The sequence below is a fragment of the Buceros rhinoceros genome, unplaced genomic scaffold (genome assembly GCF_000710305.1).
Source record: "Buceros rhinoceros silvestris isolate BGI_N320 unplaced genomic scaffold, ASM71030v1 scaffold7568, whole genome shotgun sequence".
NCBI lineage: Eukaryota > Metazoa > Chordata > Aves > Bucerotiformes > Bucerotidae > Buceros > Buceros rhinoceros.
In genome coordinates, this window is record NW_010427436.1 from 4,981 (window position 1) to 31,360 (window position 26,380).

A 26,380-nucleotide genomic window follows, 5' to 3' on the forward strand; every position below is an offset into this window, starting at 1 on the left:
GTGTCGTGCTGTCCCCCGCGTTCGGGAGACATGGCCAGCCCTTTCCTGCCTGCCAGCAGCTGGCCTCACTTGGGGCTGGGGACAGCAACTCCCCTCCTGTGCCTGCGCGCAGGAGATGCAATGCAAATGACAGAGCATGAGAAGATAATGCTGGGGATGCTGTCAACGCGCCTTACTGACTCCTGTCAAAATATTTTACCTAGTAGCTTTATAACCCATCATTTTTGTGCTACAACTCAGCATTTTGACACCATTTTGACAGGCACCTTACAATACCTAAGAGATAGCTTCATCCATTGTAAAAATGTTTGGTACAAGAAGTAGCCAAAACTGTATTTCTCCATACGAGCTGAAGGGCCAGGTCTACCATCAGCCCCTGTGGGGGTTTTTTTGGTATTGCTTTTTCGTGTAACAAATTGTAAGCTGTTGACAACTTCTACTGTGCAATCTAAATCCCGCATATAATATCATAAGCCGTTGCTTGTCTTACTCTCCACTGTGTCTTCTGCCTTCACCGCCCCCCCCAAAAAGGCAAGATTTGATTATCTCCGCTGCATCAGCCAAGACAGCAACACCAGCTGTTCTCATTGTGCAGCCTCTTCCTCACGGCCTACATGTTAATAACCTGATCATTCCATTTTCTCCTTCAACTGCCGGCTGCAGCACAGCAAAGAGACAAAAACCCAGGCCCATCTGCAGCAGCTGTAGGCACTGAACTGTGAAGCCACTGGGGATTTATAAACTAATCTGTAACACAACACTGCCTTGTTTTTACAAGTGAGAGGCCACATTTGTGCAGACCTGATCTTTTCTTGCAATAAACTAGGAGGGTTGGGGAGGGGGGTAAGGATGAAAACAAGATATCTAATCATTTACTTAGAGAAGAAAAATAATCTGTATTATATTTTCAAAGTGTTTTGGCTGGTATTTGGGTAATCTCTCAGCCAGGTGATGTCTGCATTTCAATGTGATTTGGCCACATCCCTTGCCCTCAGTTCTCCTCCTTCCATTTCCTCTGCTCAGAAATCCCCCAAAACTTTCTCTCTTTCAGAGAAGAGGCAGGAAGAAAATCTCCCAGCTCCACAGTGTTTTCTCAGGGGTTCCTCCATACAAAGGAAATAATTTTTGAAATGGAAAATAAACCATCTGTGGAAAAAATAAGCTCCTGTTTCTCCCTATTTTCAGTGATCTGAATAAGTCTCCAGCTGAACTCTTTCACATGTTTTGACCTGCGGCATGAAGACCAACGGTTTAATAGAAAATACACAGAAAACCCTGCACCAGCTGGAGATGGAGACCTGTGCGAGGCAGGCCACAGGGCTGTGGGTGCTGCACGGTGCCCAACTCAGAGCCCAGGGATGGCGCAGCCCAGCCACCTCCCCTCTCCAGAGCTGGGCCAGCGAGCCCAATGGCGACCACTGCAGTTTGATTTATCTGTCCCGTTATAATCAGCACTCATTACAATCACTTAGAACAACACTACAGGCCTCATTATGGACTAGGCACTTGCTGCCATTAGTCTTTAAGAAGGATAGCGCTCAATTTGCCAGGCAACATACAAGGTCCTGACCTTGGAGCTATTAGGGAAAAGATTAGACTGCAGTGTGACCATGTGTGCAGACATGAGCAAACTAAATTAATTCCTGGCAAAGGGACGCACCAGGCAAAGACCCTGCCATCCTGAGGACACCTGAGAACTTCTCTATTCCCCAAAGGAGATAAGCTAATGGCACGTTTAAAGGAGCCTGGTTCTGAAGGTGAAGCACATCCGTGGTATTTAGAGAGATATTAATCCAGTTTCCCCACGAAGTATTTGCTTGGCTGATCAGATTAAGGGATCTAGCCTTCACCAGCACACCCCCACCACAGCAGGCCCCAAGAAATCTGTGATACTTCACAGCCTCAGACATATTGCACCATGTGTACCCAGCTGCTACAATAATTAGCTTATGAATGTATCAGCTGGTTCTGTGATTTTTATAAATAATAACTAACCTACAGAGCAGAAAGATTTTCATGAGCCTAATATCAGCAAGAAATTGCAAGGTGCGCCTAACTCTGAGTTGTCATTGTGCTAAACGCCCTGTCTTCTCTCACATTGTCCACGACTGGGTCTCTCCCAATGTCATTTATAAATATTTATTTTTGCATCGGTAACAGCGATGTATTTGTGGCAGCTTTCTTCACAACAGCCATTACTCCCTCACTCCCATACGTACACACACGTACCCGCTGCGTGCATGTGTACACTTATCTGCATCAAATCTGTCCTTTCGCTGCTCTTTTCCTACCCTTCCTTTTATTTATCCAAGCATTCATTCGCTCACCCATCCATTCAAGACCCATCTACTCATCCACGGGGCTGCTTATTAGGCGATAGCTTTGGCTAATACGTGAGAAAACACAGCGCTGCAGCTTACTCACACGGTCTTTATGATTGCAAGTAATCGCCTTCCCCATGCACGGATGAAAAGTCTGCGTTGGATTTTTAAAATTATTTATTTAAATAATCTTAGCACGCCATCCAAGAAAGTTTTGCAGTACCAGGCAAAAAAAAAAAAAAAAAGGGTAAATGTCAAAAAAAACAAAAAGAAATATGTGCGGGCACAGGAAAAAAAAAAAAAAAAAAGTGTAAATGTCAAATAAAACAGTGACAGATGACAGTATTCTCTATTGAATAGCACCGTTTCTTCGTGCATGTTCAATGAGAACTCATGAATTATTAATACACAAATCTCCTTTTGCTGTTAAAAATCTCAACTTGCGTTTTTTTGGTTGTAATTTTTTTTAATTTTATTTTATTTATTTCTTTGGGTCTATGTTCATTACACAGAGCTTTCCAGGAGAATTTTTCATTTAAGAAATGCTAAAATACAGAAATTGTTGGAGCTACAGCCATTCACAGTGCATTTTCCTCTACAGCCTCATTTATTGGCATGAAGCAGGAAAAGTGAAGGAGACACTATCTCACCACCTTTCACCCCACCCATCCACAGTATCTGAGCTCACTGCACTACAAGTAAATCCAACTTCTGTGAATGTATTCTGGAAGTCTAACAAACATCACGTTTCCCCAGATCCGTGATACGCTGCTCCTGATCCTGCCCCCCCCGCACATCGCAAGTCTCGCCCCTCAGTACAAACAGCCCCGTTGGCTGCCAGAGAGTTACCAGCACAGTTTGAGACGTGCCAGTGTCAATATGGGTGGCATAGTCTGGCCCTTAATGTCAGCTTCTAAGGTTCTCAAATGGGAATGTCTTCCATTAAAAATAAGACAAGAAAAAGCAGCACAATTAAAGGATGCTTTTGGCTCTGCAGTCAGGCACACCCAGTGCTTGTGGTTACAAGGAATTCTGCTCAGAACTTCCTTCATTTCACCCCAAAACTTCTAGAGACATCGAGAATGCAGCCCAATTTAGCTCATTAAAGAGAGCTGCAGAGAAGTGCTGGCCTCTATTTTTGTTGTTCTCATGAGACAAGATAAACATTTTCTAAGCATTTTATTTGATAAAACAAGTAATATCATATTAATGTCCTATTTTTAACCTCTCTCTCTATCTCCTAATCAAATACATTTCCACATAGCTAAGCAAACAACAACAAAAATCTGCAGGAAGCCAGCCATTCCCATTGTGCTTTTATGCTGTTAAAGAAACAGCGGGCTTACTACACCAAAGCATTAGCCTTGGCGCGCTCAACCCCCCTTGAGGGACAGTTAGCCGGTGCAGCAATTGCAAGCCATATTCTCTGTCACTTAATCCCTGAGCCCTTTTTAGCAGCTTGACCCTTTCACTTTTGCTAGACTTACCCTGGAACAGGGGAAGCTGCTCCAGCAGCCAGAGGTACCAACTACAACCAGGTCAGGTTTGCCAGCGCACAACCATCCTGATCCCCACAGCTGCTGCAGGCAGATCTACGACTTGTAGTCAGCCCAGGACCACAGCGCTTACACTTCAAGCAGCATCTATCTCTGCTGAAGGCCAACAGAGGAAGCAGCAGTTGGGTGTCCACAGTGACTTAGTCACCAGAGTCCCTCTGCTCAGGCTGGACCATGAGGCACTTCGAGTCTGGATAAAACTGCAACTAAACTGACCTTGTGCTTCCCTGCACTTACACTGAAATTAATAATAATAATAATACAGTTTGTCTTCTGTGCTGACATTTTCTAGGGTCTCCAGTAAAAGCATGAGTAGGCAAATGAAGAGTTTTTAGTGACAGTGATTCAGGACTAAATCTCAAAAATAAATGTAAAAGGCCATTTCCTCACCCACATCATCAGTGCAGAAAATGTCAACATATGTGACAAAAGGAAAAAAAAGCAGCAATGATTGACGCAGATCTTGAAATAGGAAATAAATGCTGCCTTCCCCAGAGAAAGCTCCCTTTCCACATGGGATCACAGGAGTCCTCTGGACAAACTTCCTCAGCCTCTCTTCCCTCTGCTCAGTTTGGGACTCTGCAGTGTGAAATGAGCCAAATAATATTCAGCTCTTGTTCCTTAGTCGCCAAACTCTCTTTCCATGAATCCAATAAGTGTCTATTAAAATAAATAAACCCCCTAATGATTCAAGATAACCTAATCAAGAAAGCTGAAATGGATAAAAGACTAACTGTAATGGAGAGTTCTGTCATGGCTTCAATGAATTCTTGATGAGGGCCGGGGGAGGGGGACTGAACCTGAGAAGCTTTACTTGGAGCATTTTGATATAGTTCAAGGTTAATCATTCAATAGCCAGAATTTTCTGAAATGCTCATGTAGTTTTCCTCCCCCCGAAATTCAAGACAAAACACAAAGCACTTTCATGAGGGCCAGTCTCCCACTAGCCTTAAAAAACACAAAACAATACCAAAAAACGAATGAGGTACATGAGCCCTGACATATCTTGGATTCATGGGAACGCCAAGTTTGCTTAGAGCTCTTGGCCTCAGAGAGAAGGATGCTGTGCACTGAGAATATTTCTGGTGAGCCAAGTTCAAACTAGCTTCTCCCCATGCTGGAGAGGAAGTGTGGGCTTGTGGTTAGGGCAAGCAGCCCGCCATCAGCTCCCAGGGCTGCCAAGGACTTCCTGAGCACAGCCCCAGCTCCGTAACTGTCCCTGCTTCACTCAGCTGCTGAGTGCTAACTTGCTGCTGCAGATACTGTCGGGGATGGGGGTCGCACGGCATGTAGAAGCCTGTAAAAAAGAAACTAATGTCCAAAGGTACTTCAAAAAAATTTTAAGGAGAGAAATGTCTTTCTGTATTTCCTCCACATGTTACAACAACATCAAAATATGGGCACAAGAGCTATGCCCCAGCTAGGGAAATTCACATAACCATAAAGACACTGATATGCTGCAGCAATAGGAAGTGTCCTGTATGCACACACTATACACACTACACCTCTTCACCACCAGCTGCTTCTTCTAGCTGTTGTTTGTCGTCACTGGAAGATAATTAGTTTAAGGGCACAGAAAACACTCATTAGAAGCTAAAAGGGGGAGAGAAGGCATCCTATCGTATCAAATGAATACAGGGGAATGTAATTTGTGAAGGAAAGAGAGGGAAGGACAAAACAAGGGGTTTCTAGAGCTAACCCTGCTCCAGAATGATGGTGCTCATGCCTTTTGCAGTACCTCTGTTTTCTTCTCAGAGCATGGGCAGGAGGTGAAGACTTGGACAAGTGGCCATGGTGCTGAGATTCAGCTGCGGGGTTAAGACCCTCCTTGGCCAGAGAACAGGCTCCCAGCCAAGCCTGGCAATGAGGCAGGGATCTCAAAATGGAAAGGAAAAATCAGAATAAGGGAGAGGAACCGCTGTAGTGATTTCCATCCATAGCCCTGGGTTTCTCTGAATCTAAAGGGCCTCAACTTTTCTGTCCCCAGGCTCCACCTCCCAAGTTTATTTTTTGTTTGTTCATTTTCAAACAGGGCAAAGATATGAAGCAGAGGCTGAGCTTTGCCAGCCTAACCTTTTTTCAAATGGTGCTGCATGGGGCCTCTCTTGTTTTATTCTGGTGCAATTGGAACAAATTCGAGTCCCTTGAGGAAAAATTTCAGTTTCAAGGGTTAATTTTTGTTTCCACTGCACTGGTGAAGGTCAAACCCTTCCACCTGCCCTGCCCGGGGCAGATCCCCTGCAGCACGTGCCCCACTTCCCCACGCTGCCCCAGCCTGACTCAGGAGGGTCTCTTGTCCTGGGAGAACTGTGGGAAGCTCGGTCCCAATGTTCATACAAACTCTGCCTGCCCTCAGACTGTCAACAAGGGCTCCAGCCAGCTCTGCCCACTATTTATTTTCATAGTGACTGTTTATTATGAAGAGAAGTATATTCCTAAACACAATTTTGCAAAGACTAAAAAAAAAACCCTCTGTTGAGCACAGCACAGCCTCTGCTAGGACTCTCAGTAGCAGAGGTCAGAGGGGTGATGCTGCTGCACAGTATTACAGAAGCGCTGGCACACTGTCACAGAGGAAATGGTTTTCCTGAAGTAGTACTGTAGAGCAGTTGCAGAACTGGATGCAGAAGCCAGTTTTCATGACAGACAGAACAAACCTGCAGCAACCCAAGGGCAAAGTCTCTGCCTGTTCTTCTGCCCAGTTCTGGAGACACACAGCCTTCTCAAACCTCTGAAATGCCACACCAGAAACCCATCTCCTTGCGAATTAAATACAGGCAGGAAAGCCCAAAGCACAGATTGGAAAACAAGTCCTAGTGTTTCAGCCGCACTCAGAAACATTCCCAGCATAGCAATACGGGTCCCAGGTTTAGCCATTTAAAGGCCAAAGGGCGCTGGCAGGCAGCATCCCCAGAGAAGCATGCTGTCCAGTGGGTACAGCACTAACAGCTGGCCACTGCAGCAGGACGACAGCTTTGGAGGCTGTGTTTGGAGGCACCAAGCCCCTCAGCTCCTGGTGCCTTCAAAAACACAAAGCAATGCACAGCTGTTCACAAACAAGACTAAAAATGTCTAGATGTAACTTGCAAAGAGTAAAATGTATATTACGGTCAACAAGTGATGAGTAAGTCAATGTCTAAACTGATTGGCTTGTGATCTTTATCAAGGCAGACTTCCTTAAAGAGGTCTCACCATACCACCTCAGTACCTCCTGTTCCTTGCATTTATGTTGACTTGTGAGCTCTGTGACCCGTAATCTCAGTTTCTAGCAGTTGTTCTTCCCTTTAGTTGCTAAACTGAGACTCTGCCATGACTTAAGAACAAAGACGACTACTTATTAGAGGTCAATTAATTCCACCAGTTGATGATGCCACTTGCAATAACTACTCTCAGTGGGTACCACTCTTCCTGCACGAACACAGAAGATGAAATGAGGCCTCCGTTGGCTCTGGATGCTCTCTCGGGTACATGACATACAGCCCTGCATATAAAATGTCAAAACAGCCCTGTCGGAGATTCACTGGCTGCTAAAACTGTGAAGATCTCACAGCACCGTGGATTGCTGTTGACAGAACAGCAGCACCCAGCATAACACATGCCTTGTTAGCAAACTGGAAGCTTCTCAGTAGTCTGGGGTGAGGGAATAATAGAGGAAGCCAATGCAATGCAAGCCAGGCCTGCGGAAAACAGCAAGTGAACGAACCTTGGCGGAGAGTCCAAGCAAACCCTCAGACTGGCTCTTTTTTTCCTGGCTTTCAAACTCTCTCTTCTGCAAACATGGACAGTTTTCAATGAGCAGTTCTCACCATGTAACTCAGCTGCTGAAATCAGCAGCATCTTCACCAGAAATGCCCACAAGTGGCACAACAGACCTCCACAAAGCACTGGGAAAGCCCCGCTGATCGTTTTCAGACAAGCTAGACCTAAGGCAACCTAATAACCATTCCACCATACCCGCTCTCCTCTACACTAGCAGCTGTGTCCTTGCTTTGGACACTCTTCCTGGCCGCAGGGCAACCCAGCCAGTGGTGGGACAGCACAGGCATGCCAAGCCAGGCCAGGGGAGCACACACAGGTGGACTTTGAGGTGAGGAAGACTCTGTACTGCTATGAGTCTTGGCTACGGCTTCTCTGTCCCTGCCTTCCAGTGTCCCCATAAACCACTTTCATGCTCCAGCAGAGCGCTATGACATCTCAGCATGGTGAATGCTGGGTCATCCCAGGGAGCCAGCACCGCTTTGGCAGGGCTGCGAAACAAAAGGAACATCAGCCTCGGAAACACTTCTGTATTCACTGGTGCTGCTGCTGAAGAAGGAAAACCTTCATGTGCAGTGACTTTGCTTTAAACAATAACATTTGTGGGTTCCATTCTTAACCTTTTGAATCTGGTTTCAAAATCTGCCCTGTGCTTTTTCCACGTGGAAGTCTACAAAGCTTATTTTTGTTTTGGTGCCGGTGTGCAACACTGCCAGAGAAGCGCACTCAGGCTGGCACAGACCGAAGCTGGTGAGCCACCCAAATGATTGTTGGGTGGTTCAGTCCCTCTCTATTTCAAGAAGCCTCTGGGTATAATGACAGGAAGCTTGCAGGCAGTTTTGAGCCAAACCTCAGAGAGGCTGGTGTTCAGTCTGTGCTAAACACTCCTTATTAAAAGCTGTCCAGTCCAGATTCTGGGCGGAACTTTGATATCTGCATGGAGTAAAGAATAAGGGGCACGTTTGCAAAATCAATTGTGCAGTTTTTATATTTACTGCACGTTTACCACATATGTCATTTATTACACAGTGGAAAACCGTTAAATGCACAGTAGTTGTGCCAAGTGGCATTATGCTTTTAACAGCTTTATTCGTTTAACAGCTCCAGTTCTCATTATATTTTGCCATGTGGTACATGAGATTTTTATGCATTTAACAGTTTAAGAGGGTTCCACGGTATTTTCCTTTTATGTATTTCATACTGTGCCTGGGATTTTGTTGGGGGTTAGAGGGGCTGTGGACTGTAACCCCCGTATCCCAACAAGAGAAAGCAAAAGGCAAAGAAAATTAATGATTAAATGAGGAAGGAAAAATTAATCAGACCTCCATGTGTTAGGGCACAAATACCTGTAACAAGGACAAGGCTCTCCTGTGTGCTTTCGTACTTTGTTTATATGACTTTCAACCTCGTATTTTACATCTGCTTTAATGACTATGACGTTGTTTCCCCACAGAGAGGAGAAGAAAGGATAAATTTTGCAGAGTGGACGCATCTGGATACTTCCACCCCACTCTCTCTTTGTCACACACACATTTGTGCATTTTTTTGGTGCATATTGATGCCCTCTCCTAGCGCAACTGAGTAATTTCAACTAGGATCAGAAGCAGCCTTTTCCAGAAAAAACTCTGTCTGTCCTCCTTTCCACAAAATCCCTTCTGGAGCAGTATATTTTTTTAAAGAGGTGGATGAAATTTTTAAATTAATGGATTCTCTTCAAGAATTCCACCCTGACCAGGGGTTGCCCACATGTATTTTTTACACCCAAGGTGGAAATTCATCCAGGAGAACTCACTGCAGTGCCCTCTCATGTCTTTTTTGTAAAAATGATTGGATCTGATATGAATTCTTCACATGGCAATACCATATGCAGCACATACAACACACAAAAAAAGGGAACACCTGCCTGATGTGTGGTTTCCCTCTGCCTTCCCCCAGTTAATCACTTAAGAAAACAATTTCTTTACCTGCCAAGTGAGAAGGATACCATCATTTTGAAAGGTCCTTGTCCCACTAGCAGAGGTGTAAGTTATACTCCACAAGTGGGAGAAGACATGCCTGTTTGTACTGCAGGGGAGAGGAAGGCTGGCTGTGAGCTTATCCTTTCCTCAGCCTATTTTAAAAGGGAAAAGGAAACCACTTAAGCAGGCAAAAGCCAAAAACATGACAGGTTCCCCAGAGATGAAGATTATTATTATTGTAGGAACAGATGTATTTTTATTGGTGGGAGAAGGAAGGATAAAGAGTCTGCTTTAAAAACCAAAACCCAAAAAAAGCCCCACAACAATGAAATCCCCTTTACCACTCACCTGACTTTTATTGGCAGCCACTTTGGCAAACAGAGCTTGAGATACCTTGGCCCTTTTCATCTCCTGTTGGATCTCGTCATAAATGGCAGCTGTGATGTTGACGTTGGCGCCGTCCGCCTTAATGGGGAGGTCTGTTGTTGGTGTCGAGGTTTTGGCCTACCGAGAGACCATGAAAATAATAATTAAAAAAGTGCTGCTTTCAGCCCAGCCATCTGTGCAGAAATTATCAAAGGATTTCAGTCAGCTGATGCCAAACTGCATTAGCTACAGAGGGACACTTCCTGTCCATTATTCTAATCAGGTTAATTGTGATTGGAAATAATTGCAGTGCATTCCTATAGGACATGCAAGGCCCTGTCAACTCTCCCCCTCTCCCTCTCCCAGCATGTTTATTGAGCAGCTCAACAACAGCATAGGTAGCCGGGGCACTCGGCTGCAGGCGGTGGCTGAAGCCAGCTTTGCCAGCCAGCTACTGCAGCAGAGGCAGCAGCCTTCTTCCCCCTCTCTAAAAGTGGCCCACACCTTGGAGGAAGAGCCAATTCTCCCAGAAAAAATGAGTAAATGGGTAGAGGTCTCTAAATAATAAATTATTACTCAATTTAATGCACTCCCTCAAGTCTCCCTCATCCTTTATTAAAACTATATGTCTGCCATTTGAGTATGTATGGCTTCCCAGCCTTATCATCATTATGCTAGCCAGACAGTCACCTAATTTCACCTAGGAAATCAGTGAAAATGAAAAAAAAAAAAATCATTTCATGAAGATGGGCTTTGGCATGCCTTTGATATGCTGCCCTCATTCTCCTAAACTCATATTGAGGTTTTGTGTATTCCACTGCTCTCCTTTTAATTGAATGATTTCCCATCAGCTTCTGTGACAAATGAAGGACAATAACGGACACTGCCAGTACTTTCCCTGGGCTGGACTACTCCTGCAAGGCTTCTATCAATATAGTTCATCAGCCTGCTACAAGATTGTTATTGTAAAGCCCTCTGGCCATGGTGGTCCCCCGCACAAACTGGCAGGCGAGAAAGCCAGGGTGGTGCGATGCTCGCTGAGTGCTCCCAGCACCAGCAGCCCCTTGGAGAGACAGATCTCATTTGTCTTCCTGAGCAAAAAGAGAAGAGATACCACGGTTGATCACTGCACCCCATATAGCTTTTAAGGGAAACATGGGTTACCGATATGAAAACCCCTGTTTTTTCTTGACATGTAAAGGTCTTCGGAAACAAAACAATCTAGGTGGCAGAGCTCACACCTTCCGATAGATCCAAACCTCCCATAAACCCTGGTGACATTCAAATACTTGACCCAATTATAAACCTTTTCAAGCTGGCTCCTGTTTTTGCGCCAGGGTTGAAGCCTGCTAGAGTACATCTAATGTTAATTTTTAACTAGGCAGACATGCCCAAATGCCTATTTGTTAATGGGAAGTTTAACTAGGCAAAGCCAAACCTTCTGAACTTCTCCTTCTGTTTTGCTGTCCTCCAAACCTTCTTCTCCCTAACGTCTTTTATGTACCAAAGGCCACATTAACAATGGAGCCTAAATCCAGTCAAGGAAACAACCTAGACTAATCACTACTCCTACTGCTTCCAGACAAAGCTTTAACCAACCCGTATCTTCTCTCTTTTCTACCTTGCAAGTTCAGTAGGCACATCCCCGGGGTTGTTTCCTGCCTGTTGCAGGCAGGACCCCCCAAGACTTTCCAGCTCCAACTAAGAGCAGCTCCCTGTGTTCAGGTGGGGGCATCCGGGCAGCAGCTGGGGCAGACCGGAGCTGCCTGCACACCCTGGGAGACTGGTGCTCAATCCACCACCACCACAGGCCATGAATACACACAGGGTACAGCCTATGGATGGTAGGAGGACTGTCAGAGACACGACACTCTGAAATCCAGTGTTTACAGATAAACGAGAGTTGGTGCAATTGTGGGAAACGTAAGAAAACAGCAAAGAGATCATGGGAAGGAAGGGGACTGTCCAAGTCTGTCAGGACTCATTTAATGGAGCTTAATTTTACCACAGGCCCTGCAGTGCTTTGATGGGTATAAAAAAAGCCTTCCCGGTTGCTGGAGCCTTTGGCTAGTGCAGCAGCCGAGGTCACCATGGCCTCAAAGGCCATTACGGAGGCCTGAGATCCTGAGAAGAACAAAATTAGCATGTAAAAGAAACATTTAAAATATAGCTCTGTCCTGCATGGGTCTCCTACACTGCTAGCTCCACAGCCATGCGTCAGAAGAAAGGCCTGAAAACTGGGCCAGTTGTTATTTAATTGACTAAATAGGCAGGGCAATTACCAAACAAAAATATCACAAAAGTATTTGGCGTTAGGGGTCTAGATTCAAAACTGGTCTTGGTATTAAGAAGGACTTTGCCATTATTGAAATGTCTCATTGCAAACAGTGGGGAAAAAAGAAAAAGCAGTGTTTGCAACCGCAGTGCCAGAGCACCAAAACCCAGCTGTTACCGCTGGTCTTCCACACGCGTGCCATGACCCCTAACAGCTGAGCCTCTTCCCCACAGCACTCACACCCATGTGCGGGATCAATCTGCTGTTCTCACCTTGGGGCAGGTCCCGAGCAGGGGACACCCCATGAAGGCTGGCTCAGAGTTGGGGACTGCCGAGCCGGGTTACTCTGTGTGCCCTTGCACCTGCCTGTGCAACTGCCGCAGCACCAGCACTCCCACAGGTATCCTCCACTGCTCTCCTCCTACCCAGCACATTCGAGCATCAATTCTCAGAAGGACTGCCGCAGCAGACTGGTATCTACAGAAACCACGGTTCCAAATGCCGTTCTGTTGACTTCTCCAGCATCCTAACACAAGTCCTGAAAGGACAGTACAGCTCCTGCTGCTGCTGCCTCAAAGCACCCTGCTCCCGCCTGGGGAGTGATGCTGCCAGCAGTTGCTGCACTGCATGTGGGGATGGCATTTGTCTCATCCAAGCTAATACCAGGCATATGGGGGAGCGCAGGAGCCATGCTGCCTGCCCGGAGCGGGGAAGCAGCCTCATTTGCAGAGGTGTCCAAGTTGTCAAAACAGCACCTGTGCTGACTGGTGCTGGCCTTCTGAGGGCTGGGGAAATGTTATCTAGTGGGCATGAGGCGAGCACTGGGTACACAAACCTTTGTGTGTTGCTTTTGCAGATTAAAAACCTTACGATATTCTACTGGAGTCTCCAAGATGAAATAAGGCAAGGATGGGCTGCTTTATACTTCTGGAGTATGGTTTTCTAGCAATGCTCAGCTCTTAAAAAAGCAGACAAAATTGCCATTCTTCTAAATGACCTTCTAGCCGTGGCTAGAACATGGGAAAAGGTCACATTACGACAGAGAAATGAAATGGGGCAACGGATCCAATTTTTATTCTCACTAGATTGCATCTAAACTCTCCATTTCCTTCTGTTATTTGACTGTAGTTGCAAAATCTATTGCAATAAATAAAAGCAGGAGTACACTAATGCTTTCAAATGCAGGAAATGGATACACTACTTAAACACTAAAACAGTTCCCTTTATAATTTTATATTCACTGAAAGGTAACTAAAAAAGGTAAGAGGTATACAATCAGTTTCCCATGTAATAAAAATTCAGCGTCAGATTTGGGCTGGCAGGAATCCTCTCAGTGAAAACAGCTCTTTATATCATGTATTACGACGAAGTGCACCCAAACACCTCGGTTAAACTGAATAAGCTCAACAGCTTCTACAAAATCAACACACCTTCTTTAAGGATGGTCAGTTTGCATGTAAAACCATGCCCCCCAATGCTCACTTATTTTTAGCTGCTGTGGCTACAGAATTTAATATGAGAAGTGCTCAGTAATACTATTATAAGCAGGGCTAACATGGCCTGAGACACTGCAGGCTACGCGTCTGTCAAAGCACTGGAGCAGGAGGGTTGTATCCGGCCCATTTACTGAAGATCAAAGAAGTGCTAGAATTGATCCGTCATGCCTGCACAGTCAGAAATTTCAAACTCAAGTTAGGCGAATGCCATGCCAGGAGTTAATCATCACCTCTGCGCCTGCACCTTCACTTTTTCAGAGTACCCGTCTGGGACTGCAAGCATCTGGTGAAAGGGGGGATGACTGTAACAGTGTAGTATGCGGATGCTCTTTCTTAGTGCAAAGGAACAACCTGCCCAGGGAAGTGGGCGGAAACCGAACGTTAATAAACATGTGCAGTTAAGTTAGTGAGATGACAGCTGGTTCAGAGCTGTAAAGCATCATTTTCCTTCCCAGAACCCTGCCCATCTCTACTTTCTGTACTTCAAACAATTACTCATGTAATCCTGTAACTTAAGGACTGTGATTTCCTCTGCAGAATACGGAGTGCACTGACTTCTAACACTATCTAATTCACTGTTGACCTCTGTTCACTACATACTTTTTATTGCAACATATATAAAGCTCTCCACAAGCCCAGAAATTTCCTTTGCATTCTGCAGAATGTAATGGATACAGATGAAAAGTTATGTGCACTGCCTTTTTATAATATATTCTATAATAGCTATTTAGTCGACATAGATCAACAGCCTGTATGCAGTGCCCACACGCACTCCTTCAGGCACTGATGTTACATACTTTTTTCATTTATGGCATTGATTAAAGCTAGAATCATCATCACAATGTCTCGCTGAAATGCACTAAACAGCCACTCCAAACCCTTACAAAAGGAATTCTGCAACTCTGCTGGGTGAGAGGAGCAACATAGAGGGGAATGGCAGAGGAACTCCTTCTCTGGACTAATCCACACAACAAACAGGTAACAACCTTACCTGGGGGGTTCTGGAGGAGCTTGGGCTGCTGGCAGCTGAAGACACCATGCTCACATTGGGGTTCATACTTCTCTCTCTCTCATCCTGATAGATACGATCCCGCTCCGAGTCAGGCAAGTTGAGGAAATTCTGCATTGCCCTTAAGTTTACCAGGAGGGACTGGGAAGCCGTCCTAGGGTCTTCTTCTTTACGCAGGATCTCTGACAACAAGCCCTGGTTCAAAAAATTAAAAAAAAAAAAAAAAAAAAAGCCCAGTCATGTGTTGGTGGGTTTTTTTAACATTTGTTTAGTGTAACCAGCTGGGTTGCAATACTGCAAACCTACTGCAGAATCTCACGGGCTCTCCCAGAAGGGATATTTTGTAGGGAAGTGTTTTTCTTCTGGGGGCTGGGGTTTATTCTGGGACTGTCCTATTCTGGCACTGTAATAAGCTTCTGAGTATGGTGATGCTGGATAGGAAGGTAGGTGCACTGGGTGGAAGAAACTGCAGTTACCACCAGGTGCTTGCTGCAAATATTTTAGGAGCTGTTAGATCTCCCTCTCTCTCTCTGTCTCTTTTTACTTGAAACTGGGAACACTTGCCAATCGTGTTCATCTTTGACAAATCTGCTAAGGTTGGTAAATTTAGTTTCGACATTTAAACAGTGCAGGAGGTTTATGAAGAAAAAACGTTCGGCTGGTTTTCGAAGTTGCAGTCCGTTCATTTTGGTCATTTCTGAGAAGAGAAAAATGGAGCAAAAATAAAGCCTTAGAATCTAGCTTTAAGGACTTAACCCATTCTTCCATACTGCATTTTAAAATACTGCATTGCAACTGTGAAGGAACATCATACTCCTCTAGCTTTTACAAAAGCCGTTATTCCAGGAGGTAACCAGCACAGCACTTCCAAAAAAAAAAAAAGAGTTGGAGAGATGAAAATGTCATTAAAAAAGGCTTAAATCTAACGATAGGATTAAATTTACGCATAACTGTATGCACTCAGCAGTTCCACAGATTACCTCGAAGTTAAAGGAACAATGCACAAGCCCGGATTGGGGCCCACAGAAACGACCAGGACACACCATGTGCCACAAGCTTTCCCCAGGCGCCCTCTCACATCCAGCGCTTCACAAATGGGCATTTCACCCCAAAAGGCAGCAAGAGCCATTTCCCGAACTACAGATGTTTAAACATACTGGTAGACAAAGAAGCAGAGAGGAGCAACGTTCAGCAACCGTGCGCAAAGGGGCACCGCGGTGCCCCAGACACAATTGAGCTGTTGCTGGGGACATGAGTATTTGCAGTCCCTTTACAGCCACGACCGAAGCAAGCTGTCTCATGCGCGTCATCAAGGCTTACCCCTTCCTCGCAAGAAAAATGTTACTAGAAAACAACCAAAAAACCAGTCAAAACTCTGTAATATTTAGTCTTAGTTTATTTTCTTCTGTATCCAAGTCTCCTCCAAAAGGCCTTGCTAGAACACTGCCACTACACTTGACCAAGTAACCAAATGTCAACATTTCCAGCACATTTTTATCTGATTTACCAGATTTCCTGACAAAATCAACTGATCTGCAAACGATGTATCTGTACCTGCATTCACCTGCTATGAAAAACCTTCATTAAAATGCATCCATGAGAGCTCTGCTTCAGCAGTGTTTACACCAAAGTGCTCGAAAACCGCTCCACACACAACCTGAAGGTATGCTGCACACAGCTCCATCTTCTCAGCTCCTCATCTACATAATCATGCTAAGAGATTCCCAGTTACATTTTCCTGCAATTATCAGAGTAGTTACCAGAAGGGCTGGAGCTGGGAATGGAGCCATGGTGGGGCCCTCCAGTCAGAAATGGGACTGAAGAGAGAAGCCAGCTGGTGAAAAAGGTCTACACTGGGAAAAAGTTGGAAGCACAGCACTGGGCCGGCCTTTGGTATTCTCTGTCACCCAAATACAACTGCATGCTCACACTTGGCTTCTTCCTCAAGGTTTACCACCTCTCAGAGAAGATACAGACATTTTGTAAAGCCTTCCACAGTTTGCCAGACTCACAGACCGAGGGAGAGTAACCAAAGAAGGACATTACAGAACCCTGAAGTCACGACTTGAACAATTCCAAGATTGATACAGCAAATGCCTCTTATAATCTTTCCTTCCAGTCAGCGGAAAATATTCCAAATGGAATAAATAAATGAATTATCAGTTCCACAAATCCTCTAAATTCTTAATTTCCTGCATCTTTTAAAGGATAACTAAGTTTGGTTTTTTTTAAAGAAAATATAAACTTGATAATGAGTTTAGGTTGAAAGAAACATACCTGTAAGCTACTGGAGCTGACTCTAAGACAGCTTTTTCTTCTTCCCATCTTAGCCTGGCTAAATTTATGGTCCAATTTCAAAAATGGAGAGCAGAAACATATGCGAAAGCATGCCAGCAATTACTTTTCAGTGCATTCATTGACTCCCGATGTAAATCAGAGGTTCACAGGTCCAAGTGACTTGGTCATGGCACTAAGAGATATCTCACTGCCTGAGGTACGAACTCTTGTGCTTGGAGGCTCTGCCTCATCACCAGAAACAGCTTCCCTTGGGGTAGATTCAGTGGGTTTGAATCCTAGCCTGCGCCTCTTGCTTCTATGAGGGTCTCACTTCTGCTACGGGGACGTAGCAGTGTTTTGCATCACTGCTCTAGCACCAGGCTGTACAGCCTCGCCTCCTAACACAGGCACTCGCTCCAGGGAGAGGGATCAGCTCCTTCAGCCCCTTGCAGGGGCCAAGCTCTGCTCCCCCACACCCTGCTCCAGGCCCTCAGCTAGAAAACCTGGTTGCAAAGAGGGCTTTTCTGCAGCTCCGCCAAGCGCTTTAGCAGCTTAGGAACCATGTAAACAGCAGGACAGATAATAAGAGAACCGACTCACAGGGAAAAACCTCGTGTTCTCCTGCAACTGAAGATAAACAACGCTGGTAAACAACAGTGGCTAGAGCGCTGAGTGCTGGGGTAGGACAATAAAATAAAGTATCTTGAGAGCAATAACATTTACAATAACATAATTCTGAGCTACTGAAGTATACGCAAACTAACCAGTGAGCAACAGTATAAAAAAATAAAGAGATATTAAATAATCTGTTCCGCCTTTTTGTCACCTGCAAGAAATTAGGCTTTCAATATGCAAAACATCTTCCTTCCAGAAAAACAAATGATCATGATTTCATTTAATTGTAATTTAATGAGGCATAATGTATTTTTTAAAGTGATATACACCAGGTGCATGGTGAGGAAACTGGCCCAGCCAGACAAACCCTACCGCTTCTATTTCTGAGAAAACCCTAAAGCCAGCCAGGGACTGTTTTCATTCCTGCAAATTAAATTTCTGCTGGAGGGGGTGAGGGAGGGAAATCCACAGCATTTGTACATTTGTTGTAAAATTCCATTGGCTAAATTAGTTCATTCCAACTTACTCACATCTCACATATTAAAAAAAATCGTCAGTTTGCAAACCTAAAAGAAGATCTTCAGGGACTACAGAGTCTCAAACTGATTTCAGAGTCAGATCTTCCATACCTACCACAGCTCTCAGGTTGCATTTTAGGTCATGTAGCTTGATAATCACTTGCTTTTACACTCCTGTGCATCATTTTTAAGCAGCTGCTGAACAGGCAACTGATGAAGCATCTAATGCTCACACAGGCCATGCTCACAAGCAAGGTGTGTCCTCACCCTGACACAAGGGCTCCGCACAGGCACGGTTTGGATTGTCCTTGGAACCTGCACCATTTTTTAAATTACACCCCGTATCCATAATTATCTTTAAAGAAATAACACCAACGGTGGAGAAAGGAGCACGTCCAATCAATATAGAAAAACCGTTGGCTCTATTTAAGGCAGGAGTAATTTTGACTGTTTTTTCAAACCAGCTGAAATGTAGTCTTTCAAGCCAGCAAAGTCACTCTCGTGGGAGTTTGCTTTGCAAACCCATTTGCGAATTCCTTTATTTTATCATTATTATTAACTACAGGATTTCCAGGACAAACAACCCAAACCTCATGGGCAAGAAATCTTTTTTTAAGCAGGTTCTGAAAGATGATGCAGTACAATGTAGAGCAAATGTTATTCAAAATGACTCCAATATCCAAAGGACCAAGTGAAGTCTTTGGCTCAGGCCTGGGAAGGATGTAAAGGAGGTCTCAGTGGGACAGCAGACTGCATGACCAAATGCAGCACAGTTTTGCAACCAGAGCTTTTCAAAAGCAATCTGGATGAGGGTGAGGAGGTCATGCTGGAGTGCATCCCAGACATCGATGTCCTGGGGGGCAGAGGATGAGGGCCACCAGGCAGCAGGAGACTCACAAGCACTGTCCAGGACCTCACGGGCATCAGGTCTGATGATTTGGATCTATGCTTCCCCCTTAATTAAGGTTAAAAGGTTCAAAAGAGGCTTTGGACAATTGAAATGCTGGCCAAGGGGAAAACTTAAATAAACCCAGCTAATGTGCTAAACCTCAGTTTTTAGGTTCTCTCTTATGTTTAAGGAGATTATATATATGAAGGACTAAAAAAGCATAAACACTTTTTTCATACTTCCAGTTTATTTGTGCCTCTCCATACCTCAGCTATTGCCAAAAGCAACAGACAAAATGCTGAAATACTAGAAAAACGTTGCCCCCGTAGTACTTAAAGCTTCAAGTACTTTAAGCTCAGTACTTTGATAGAAAAGCAATTCTGTTTCCCAAGGGGTATAGATGCGACTCTGATCAGGATCAGAAAACGTAGGGATTTATTAAAATTTGAAGTTTGAATCTTAAAGATCAGTGATGTTAACCTGTCCCCTCTCAGCATCCCAGTTCAGGATGCAAGGCCTGTTTCCAGTGGGGAAGGCAGCACTCGGGGAACCCCTGGCTTAGCTACTCACTCCTACTGAACTATAATGAAAACTTGATTTTACCAGGCTAAAATGGTTGTTTATATTTAAAATTGTCTGCTGCTTGCAACTGAAAGTCAGGGAGGCAGGTCAGCCTGAGGAGTTCTGTAGCAGAAGCACTACCTTCCCACAACCCTTCCAAGGAAATAAAACATCTCCTCCCGCTGAGTTTTCCTTCTGTCAAGGAAGGCTTTTATGACTACACCTCTCCTGTGTTCAGTTCTGGGCCCCCCACTTCAAGAAGGATGTTGAGATGCTGGAGCGGGTTCAGAGAAGGGCAATGAAACTAGTGCAATCTTGCAAGGAGCAGCTGAGGGAACTGGGGTTGTTTAGTCTGGAGAAGAGGAGGCTCAGGGGAGACCTTGTCACTCTCTACAACTACCTGAAAGGAGGTTGTGGGGAGGTGGGGGTTGGTCTCTTCTCCCATGTTACGAATGACAGGACAAGAGGAAATGGCCTTAAGTTGTGTCAGGGGAAATTTAGGTTGGATATCAGGAAAAATTTCTTTGTACAGAGGGTCATTAGGCATTGGAACAGGTTGTCCAGGGAGGAGGTGGATTCCCCATCCCTGCAAGTGTTTAAAAGACTTGTAGATGTGGTGCTGAGGAACGTGGTTTAGGGACCCTGGCAGTGCAGGGTGAACGGTTGGACTCGATGATCTTAAAGGTCTCTTCCAGCCAGATGATTCTGTGACTCCGCTTCTCTGCATTTACTCTAGATCCCACCTTCAATACTGTCTTCTGGGATGAATAAGACACGTTCAACAATTCTAAAAATACTTCTCTTTGCCTCTAAGTACACAGCACTCAACAAGAACCTCTACATGAAGTACTTGTAGGCTTCTCAGGACTCAACCTCATTTTCAAATGCTCACTGCTTTATCTCCATTCCCTTGCACCTCTTCCTAATTCTAGCTAGGATATGAAGCAGAAGGGCTGGAATTCTCTTAGAAATGCTTACCCTGGCAACGTGTCCAGTCCAATTTTGCTGAGCAAAATTGTGTTAGATAATCAGTGGAAATTTTTGAGTGGTTATAGCCAAACCAAGCACTTTTTTATCCATCCCGTCACAGTTTCCCTTGGGCAAAACAGTGTGTATAACCTGTTCCCTGACCAGCTCTTCTGTCACTTTTGTCAATGGGCAAAACGTGTGGTGCCATGTTTGTGTCAGTTCATATGAACTTCACAACTCAAAGGACTTTTGACTGCTTTTTCTAGAGTGAATGGGAGACCAGCTGTCTCCCAGTACCCCTCAGTGTAGCTGAATGCAGCACATCAGTCCCTCCCTTAAAAGAAAACTCCTGAGCTCCAGATTTGCTGCCTACAGTCAGAGTATGAGGCTCGTTCTTAAACTCATTTAACTAATGCTAAAATACACACATCTCAGGAGAGAGCTGCTTAGGCACAAAGCATTTAGAGGCTGATTTGAATAAAACTTATACAGGGTGCAACAATGACAATTTGATTTTTATTATTAAAAATGAAGTGTTTAAATCCTCGAAGAAAATGCCTTTATTGCATTAGTTTAATAAAGCCTCTTTTTTATTATGGTATCTCTTTTTATGAGAGAAGACAAGATGGGCATGTGGAGCTGAATGTGGATGCATGGGGAAAAGGAGGCAGAGAAAGACCGACCACCTGCAGCCACAAAGTGCCACCATTGATATGACAAGCGTGTCAAACCTTTATACTGAAATATGCTGAAAAATGAGCAAGACCCACAGTTCGTGCACACTGTGGATATCCATGTGTTTGCTCCCAAAGCTCAGGACTCCTGTGCATCAGCTGAGCAGGCAGCAGCCGCCTCCTACGAGCGCACATTCTGAAAGCCTGACTAACATGCTACTTAAGATCTTTTCATTCAGTCTATTGAATACGATTAACTTAATTGAAACTGAAATTTTGGGCAGTGCAAAACCCACTGTTGGAACAAATATCCCATGTACCAAAAATCTGCAATTTATTAAATTAAGCACTTCCCCTACAGACTGCTTTCTTTCCTGTGAGTACAACAGAACACTGCTTGTGCCACATTACACACAAAAATAAAACAAGCAGGCAGCATGAAAGGGTTTCATGCAGTAACAGAGAGTTTTCTATGGGGAAAAAACTCAAGAAAATACCCCCCAAAATCAAAACCAGAACCCTTGATAACTGCAAGGCTGTGCACAAAGGGGCAGACACCACAGCGATGAATGTAGCACGTCTGTCTCACTAGATATCAGGCAGAGAATTAAAGCTGCTTGTCTTCCTCTCACTTACATTAAAGGGAAAATTCTTTGCAAAAATCTGTCGGGATTTGGCTTGCAAGCAAGTTGAGGTGGAAGGGTTAGTTATTTCAACAAACTGTCTTTCTTAAATCCTCTCAGAGGACCCTTTTCCGATCCCACTTCAGTTTGAGGGAATTTTGCCAAAGAAATCAGAATTATACATAAATGAGGAGTCATCACTCCTTCCCTCCTTGCCTGCCTCCAAAGCCTTTCTTTGGAGCTTCCTTCCCAACCATGCTGCTGCTCACAGAGTCCCCAACTCCTCTATTCCTGACCAGCAACACTTCTGCATGCCAAAGAAGCGTTATTTCCCTCTTCCTTGTTGCAGGAGCCTGGACTTGCCCACAGTCACACCAGAAGCTGGGCACCATAAAGCAACGATCTTGTGCTTCCCCGTGCCTCAACCCACTCCTGTAGCCAAGGTATGACTATATCCCTGGAACGATGCAGATCAGTGTAGTTTATTCCATCATAAATTTCACTACTGCCTTCTTATCTGCAGGCTGGAAAGCCAGTGATCTCACCTGGAGCTATTCAGGGTGTGAATGAGGGAGCAGTGCTCTTTGGGAAGAGAATTATAAGCAGCCTGGTGTTTTTACCCAGCTCTCTTTGTATCTGGCACCACAACTGTTTAATTCAAAAAGCCTCAGGTTCATGGATATTTCCAGTTTCTGAGGCTGTTCAGTAAAACAAGCACTGGCCACTCGCCCAAACATTTTACTAGTTTTGGCTATTATGTCAAAACATTGGCAAAAATGAGATGCTTTAAAAAAAAAAAAAGAAATGTATAAACAGAAACACTCATTCAGTCTATAGGCTTTGCAGTCCACTGGGCACTCCCGAGGAGGAGAGAAGCAGTTCACTGATCCAGTGATTTCAGCTGTCTGGGTTCTTACAAAAAGCCTGACCAGTAATCCTGACTGCAAGCCTGCAACAAAGAAGGGTGCTGACCAAGCAAGGAGAGGATCTTCACTCTCCTTATGCAAACTGAGATTCAAATGACCTATTTTCCAGCTAAGAGTTTGAAGAGTACAGATCATTTCAGCACCACCAGAAAGCTAAAACACTTTCCAGAGAAGAACAAGGTAAATCCAGGATAGCATTTTCATGCATTGCCCTTAAAGCAGTCCTCTTTCTTCTGTACCCATCACCACCTGCCCATTGCTCAATACATTACAACCTGCGATCAGCAAGTTTTGGTTATTACAATCTCTTGGCTGCAATCTGAACACTGTATCAGGAGACATTATAGTGCAAGAGGGAGACAGCACAAGACTCTGCTCTGAGGATGGTCAAAATCCACGCGTGTATTCTCCTCCAGGAAGAAGTCCATAGCCTTGGTAGCAGCTTTGGATGTTTCACAAACCATACAATTGTATCTCTCCTTCCTCTGACCATCCCCACATCTCCCTTCCCGCACATGCATGCAGACATGTGTCAGCCACTTGTTGCAATGGATTTAGCCTAGTTTGGATCAAAGCTTCCTCTACTTCATTTAACAGATTTGCTTAGATGGAAGGTCTCAGGGGAGAAATAATGTTAGTAAGAGGGGGTTTTTCATCATTGAGTATGTAGGTCATTGGACTTTAAAATATATTAGAGAATAGTTTATCTATTAAACAAGGCTCACAGTACATATTTCATGAAGCTATACTTAATTATAGGCTAATGTGCACCACAGAGCTACCACTAAGAAAGATTAAGTAGAGGCCCACAATGCAGTGATTAATACAATTATTAGCTGGCTGGCAAAGAGCATCTAGTATTTGGTACCATTATGAGAAACAACAGACCTCCAGTTTCTAAGGCTGGCACTTTCTGTGAAATGCAATGAACCCAAACATTTCCAGAGAGAAATGCGCACTCCTTGGCACCTCCCGAGGAGAGGATCCTCTGAGGCAGCACAAGGAATCCAAGAGTGGACTTGAACTTCCACTTCAAGTGCCTTTTACGGAGTTTGCTTCTCCACCATGAGTGTGGGAACATCCCACAACATCCTCCATGCAGCACAAGCCTGATCGAAGACCTCTTCTTCATACCTTGCAGAGTCTCTGACACAAGGGGAATTTGAGTTGAAATTAACAGCTGAGAACAGGGAAGCATACATATGCACCTACACTCTTTTGCTACAGTGATGGCTCCTAGGTACATGATGCAGTATATGTAAGATCTGCTAGTCTTTTAGATTAAGGCCCTGTAGGCTACGAAAACAGCTGTGAGATGAGTAATTCTTGCTATGGGTGTTCAAGACTTACTTGTTCCAGAATCAATGTCAGGGACTGCATAGTACTTCATATTACTTACGATGGAGGGCTAAGAAGTAGGCAATTTCTTTCCTTTTATATATAAGTATGTGTCTGATATCTTGTAATGAAGCAATTGAAATCAAGGAGGATTTCTTTTTTGAAAGAAAAGATGGAGAAGTTGGTGCACCCTAAGATAAATGTCAGCAGGAGGACAAGAGACAAAAAGCAGTGATACTAGCACCCTGAATTACAGACATCACTGTATCGACTGAACTTGAATGTAAACTGATCGAAGGACAGAGCACCACATCCCGTTTCCAGGTGCAGCCCTGCACCTTCTTAGAGGACATTACCTTACCGTCAGCGGTACTTAGTGCCGCTCACATCTGTGCTCCTGATGAGTGATTCAGTTTGAATGGTTACACAGCTGGTGTCCTAAGTCATAGAGGGCATTTCTAAATGCTGTGAGGTGTGACTGGCCCAGTCACACTGCCAGAAGCCAGTGAAGAAACCACATTTCACCAGAAGACCTGTATCATGCCCTAAACCCACTAGATCTATGCCAGAACACTGCAGGAGGTGTGAAACGACCAAAACCACCCCACCCTACCCCCAAACCAATCTGGCTAAAGCAGAGCTTCATGTTCAGTGACAGTGGAAAGCCCTCACCAGCAACATTGACCTCTCGCTCAAGTTCAGAATATGTCATTCTGTCAATACCATCTACCTTGATTATACCAGGCTTTACTTACAGGTTATGATCCCAGAGGGATGAAAAGCTTTTCCAAATTAAAAGCAGCATTTTAAAGAGGAAATACTCATACATTCCTATGTAGTTTTCATTTGATATCCTCAAGGCTAACCCCAGAACTCAAAGTCACGTTGATTGGAAGAGAATGTTTTTTCTGAGTGCAGTCATCTTACAAATTTAATGGAAGAAAGGAAGCAATAAAAATGTGCTCCATACTTTAGTTAGCGCTCTCATAACATGGCATTTCCAAACTGGCAGTGCCAAAGAAAATCATTAATCCAGGAGAGCAGACAAAGGCACTGTATGGGGTGAGGGACAGACCCCCAGGAGACACACACTCAACGTTATTTTCTCTTGCTGGTAATGGTAAAGCTTACCTCAAAGACCAACTCCAATGGCATAAAAGAAATTTGTATCAATATTAAAAAATGGCTTGTCTGTCTGAACAGAGCTGCACATCAGGTGCTCCAGCTGCTAGGCTTAAGGTGACGCTATTGTGCAATCATTTCAACATCTGCATTTCACTAGGCTAGTAAGAAAACCTCTGTCAGATGTTTGAAAGCAAACACGACCTGCTGCACATGGCTGACATCTTTCTCAGCAGTCAGTCTTTAGGCCTGTGCACACTCGTGCAGGCAGTAGCCTCCGGCACTAGTTGTGGCATTAGTGTTGCCACAGGAAGGAACTGCGGACACCTCTGACTCTCACAGTCTCTTGTTACCTTTTTCCGGCCATCAGGCAGGGGCAGATGTAGAAGTTTACAACCACAAAGAGGAACTCAGGGAAGAACTCAGACAAGCAGAATCATAGCCAGAGAACAAAGCTCAGGTAACGGCACAGGGGTGACCAAATGCAACCAAACAGCTATTTCAAGTAGAAACAGCCTTGTTCATTCTGACAAAAGACAGGGGAGTAAACGGTGATTTGACCTCTTTCTATGGCACACCTCCTTCCTTGACCTGCAACAGCCAAACACCCCCACAAGAGCAACAACTTTGCACTTCTTGGTTATAGAATATAAATTGATACCTGCGTGCGGTTGAACGCTACTCTTGCAAAGACAGCTTGAGACACACTGGCTCTCTTCAGCTCATCTCTGACTTGCTGGTAAATATCTGGAGAGACTTCCACCGATGAATTTGATGGCTCTGGTTTGACAGCTCTAGGGATGGGTGGATGATTCAAGAACTGCTGGTTGATAGCTTGTGGGTGCTGGTGAGCCAATAGGCGGCTGACAGCGATCTGTTGGTTTATCAGATGGGCCATTGCTATCTGCTGCCTCACCAGTTGCGGACTGAGCTGAGGAGACAGGAGGCCAGGGTTTATCATTGTCTGCATCGTTGGCACTTGGTTTCGGATTGGAGTACTGTGGTGAATTTGGCCATGAGGAGACTGTTCGTTAGATTTTCCCAAAGTTGCCAGCTGGCTGATATTTGGTAAGTGCATGGGACGTTGACCAAGAACACAATAATCCGAAAGGTTTTCTCTTTCCACTCTTT

The 26,380-nt window shown here is 44.6% G+C and overlaps 1 protein-coding gene across 1 annotated transcript in view; it reads right to left on the bottom strand.

Moving 5' to 3' along the window:
• Nucleotides 1–26,380, bottom strand: part of SATB2 (SATB homeobox 2) — a gene marked incomplete at its 3' end in the record, with an annotated part of 82,823 nt that overhangs the window by 1,260 nt on the left and 55,183 nt on the right. The window contains exons 6-8 of the mRNA XM_010141907.1: nt 25,911–26,376; nt 14,720–14,932; nt 9,940–10,095 (exon numbers count right to left, since the gene is read on the bottom strand). Coding sequence (XP_010140209.1) covers nt 9,940–10,095; nt 14,720–14,932; nt 25,911–26,376 — 835 coding nt within the window. The remainder of the gene's footprint in view (nt 1–9,939; nt 10,096–14,719; nt 14,933–25,910; nt 26,377–26,380) is intronic.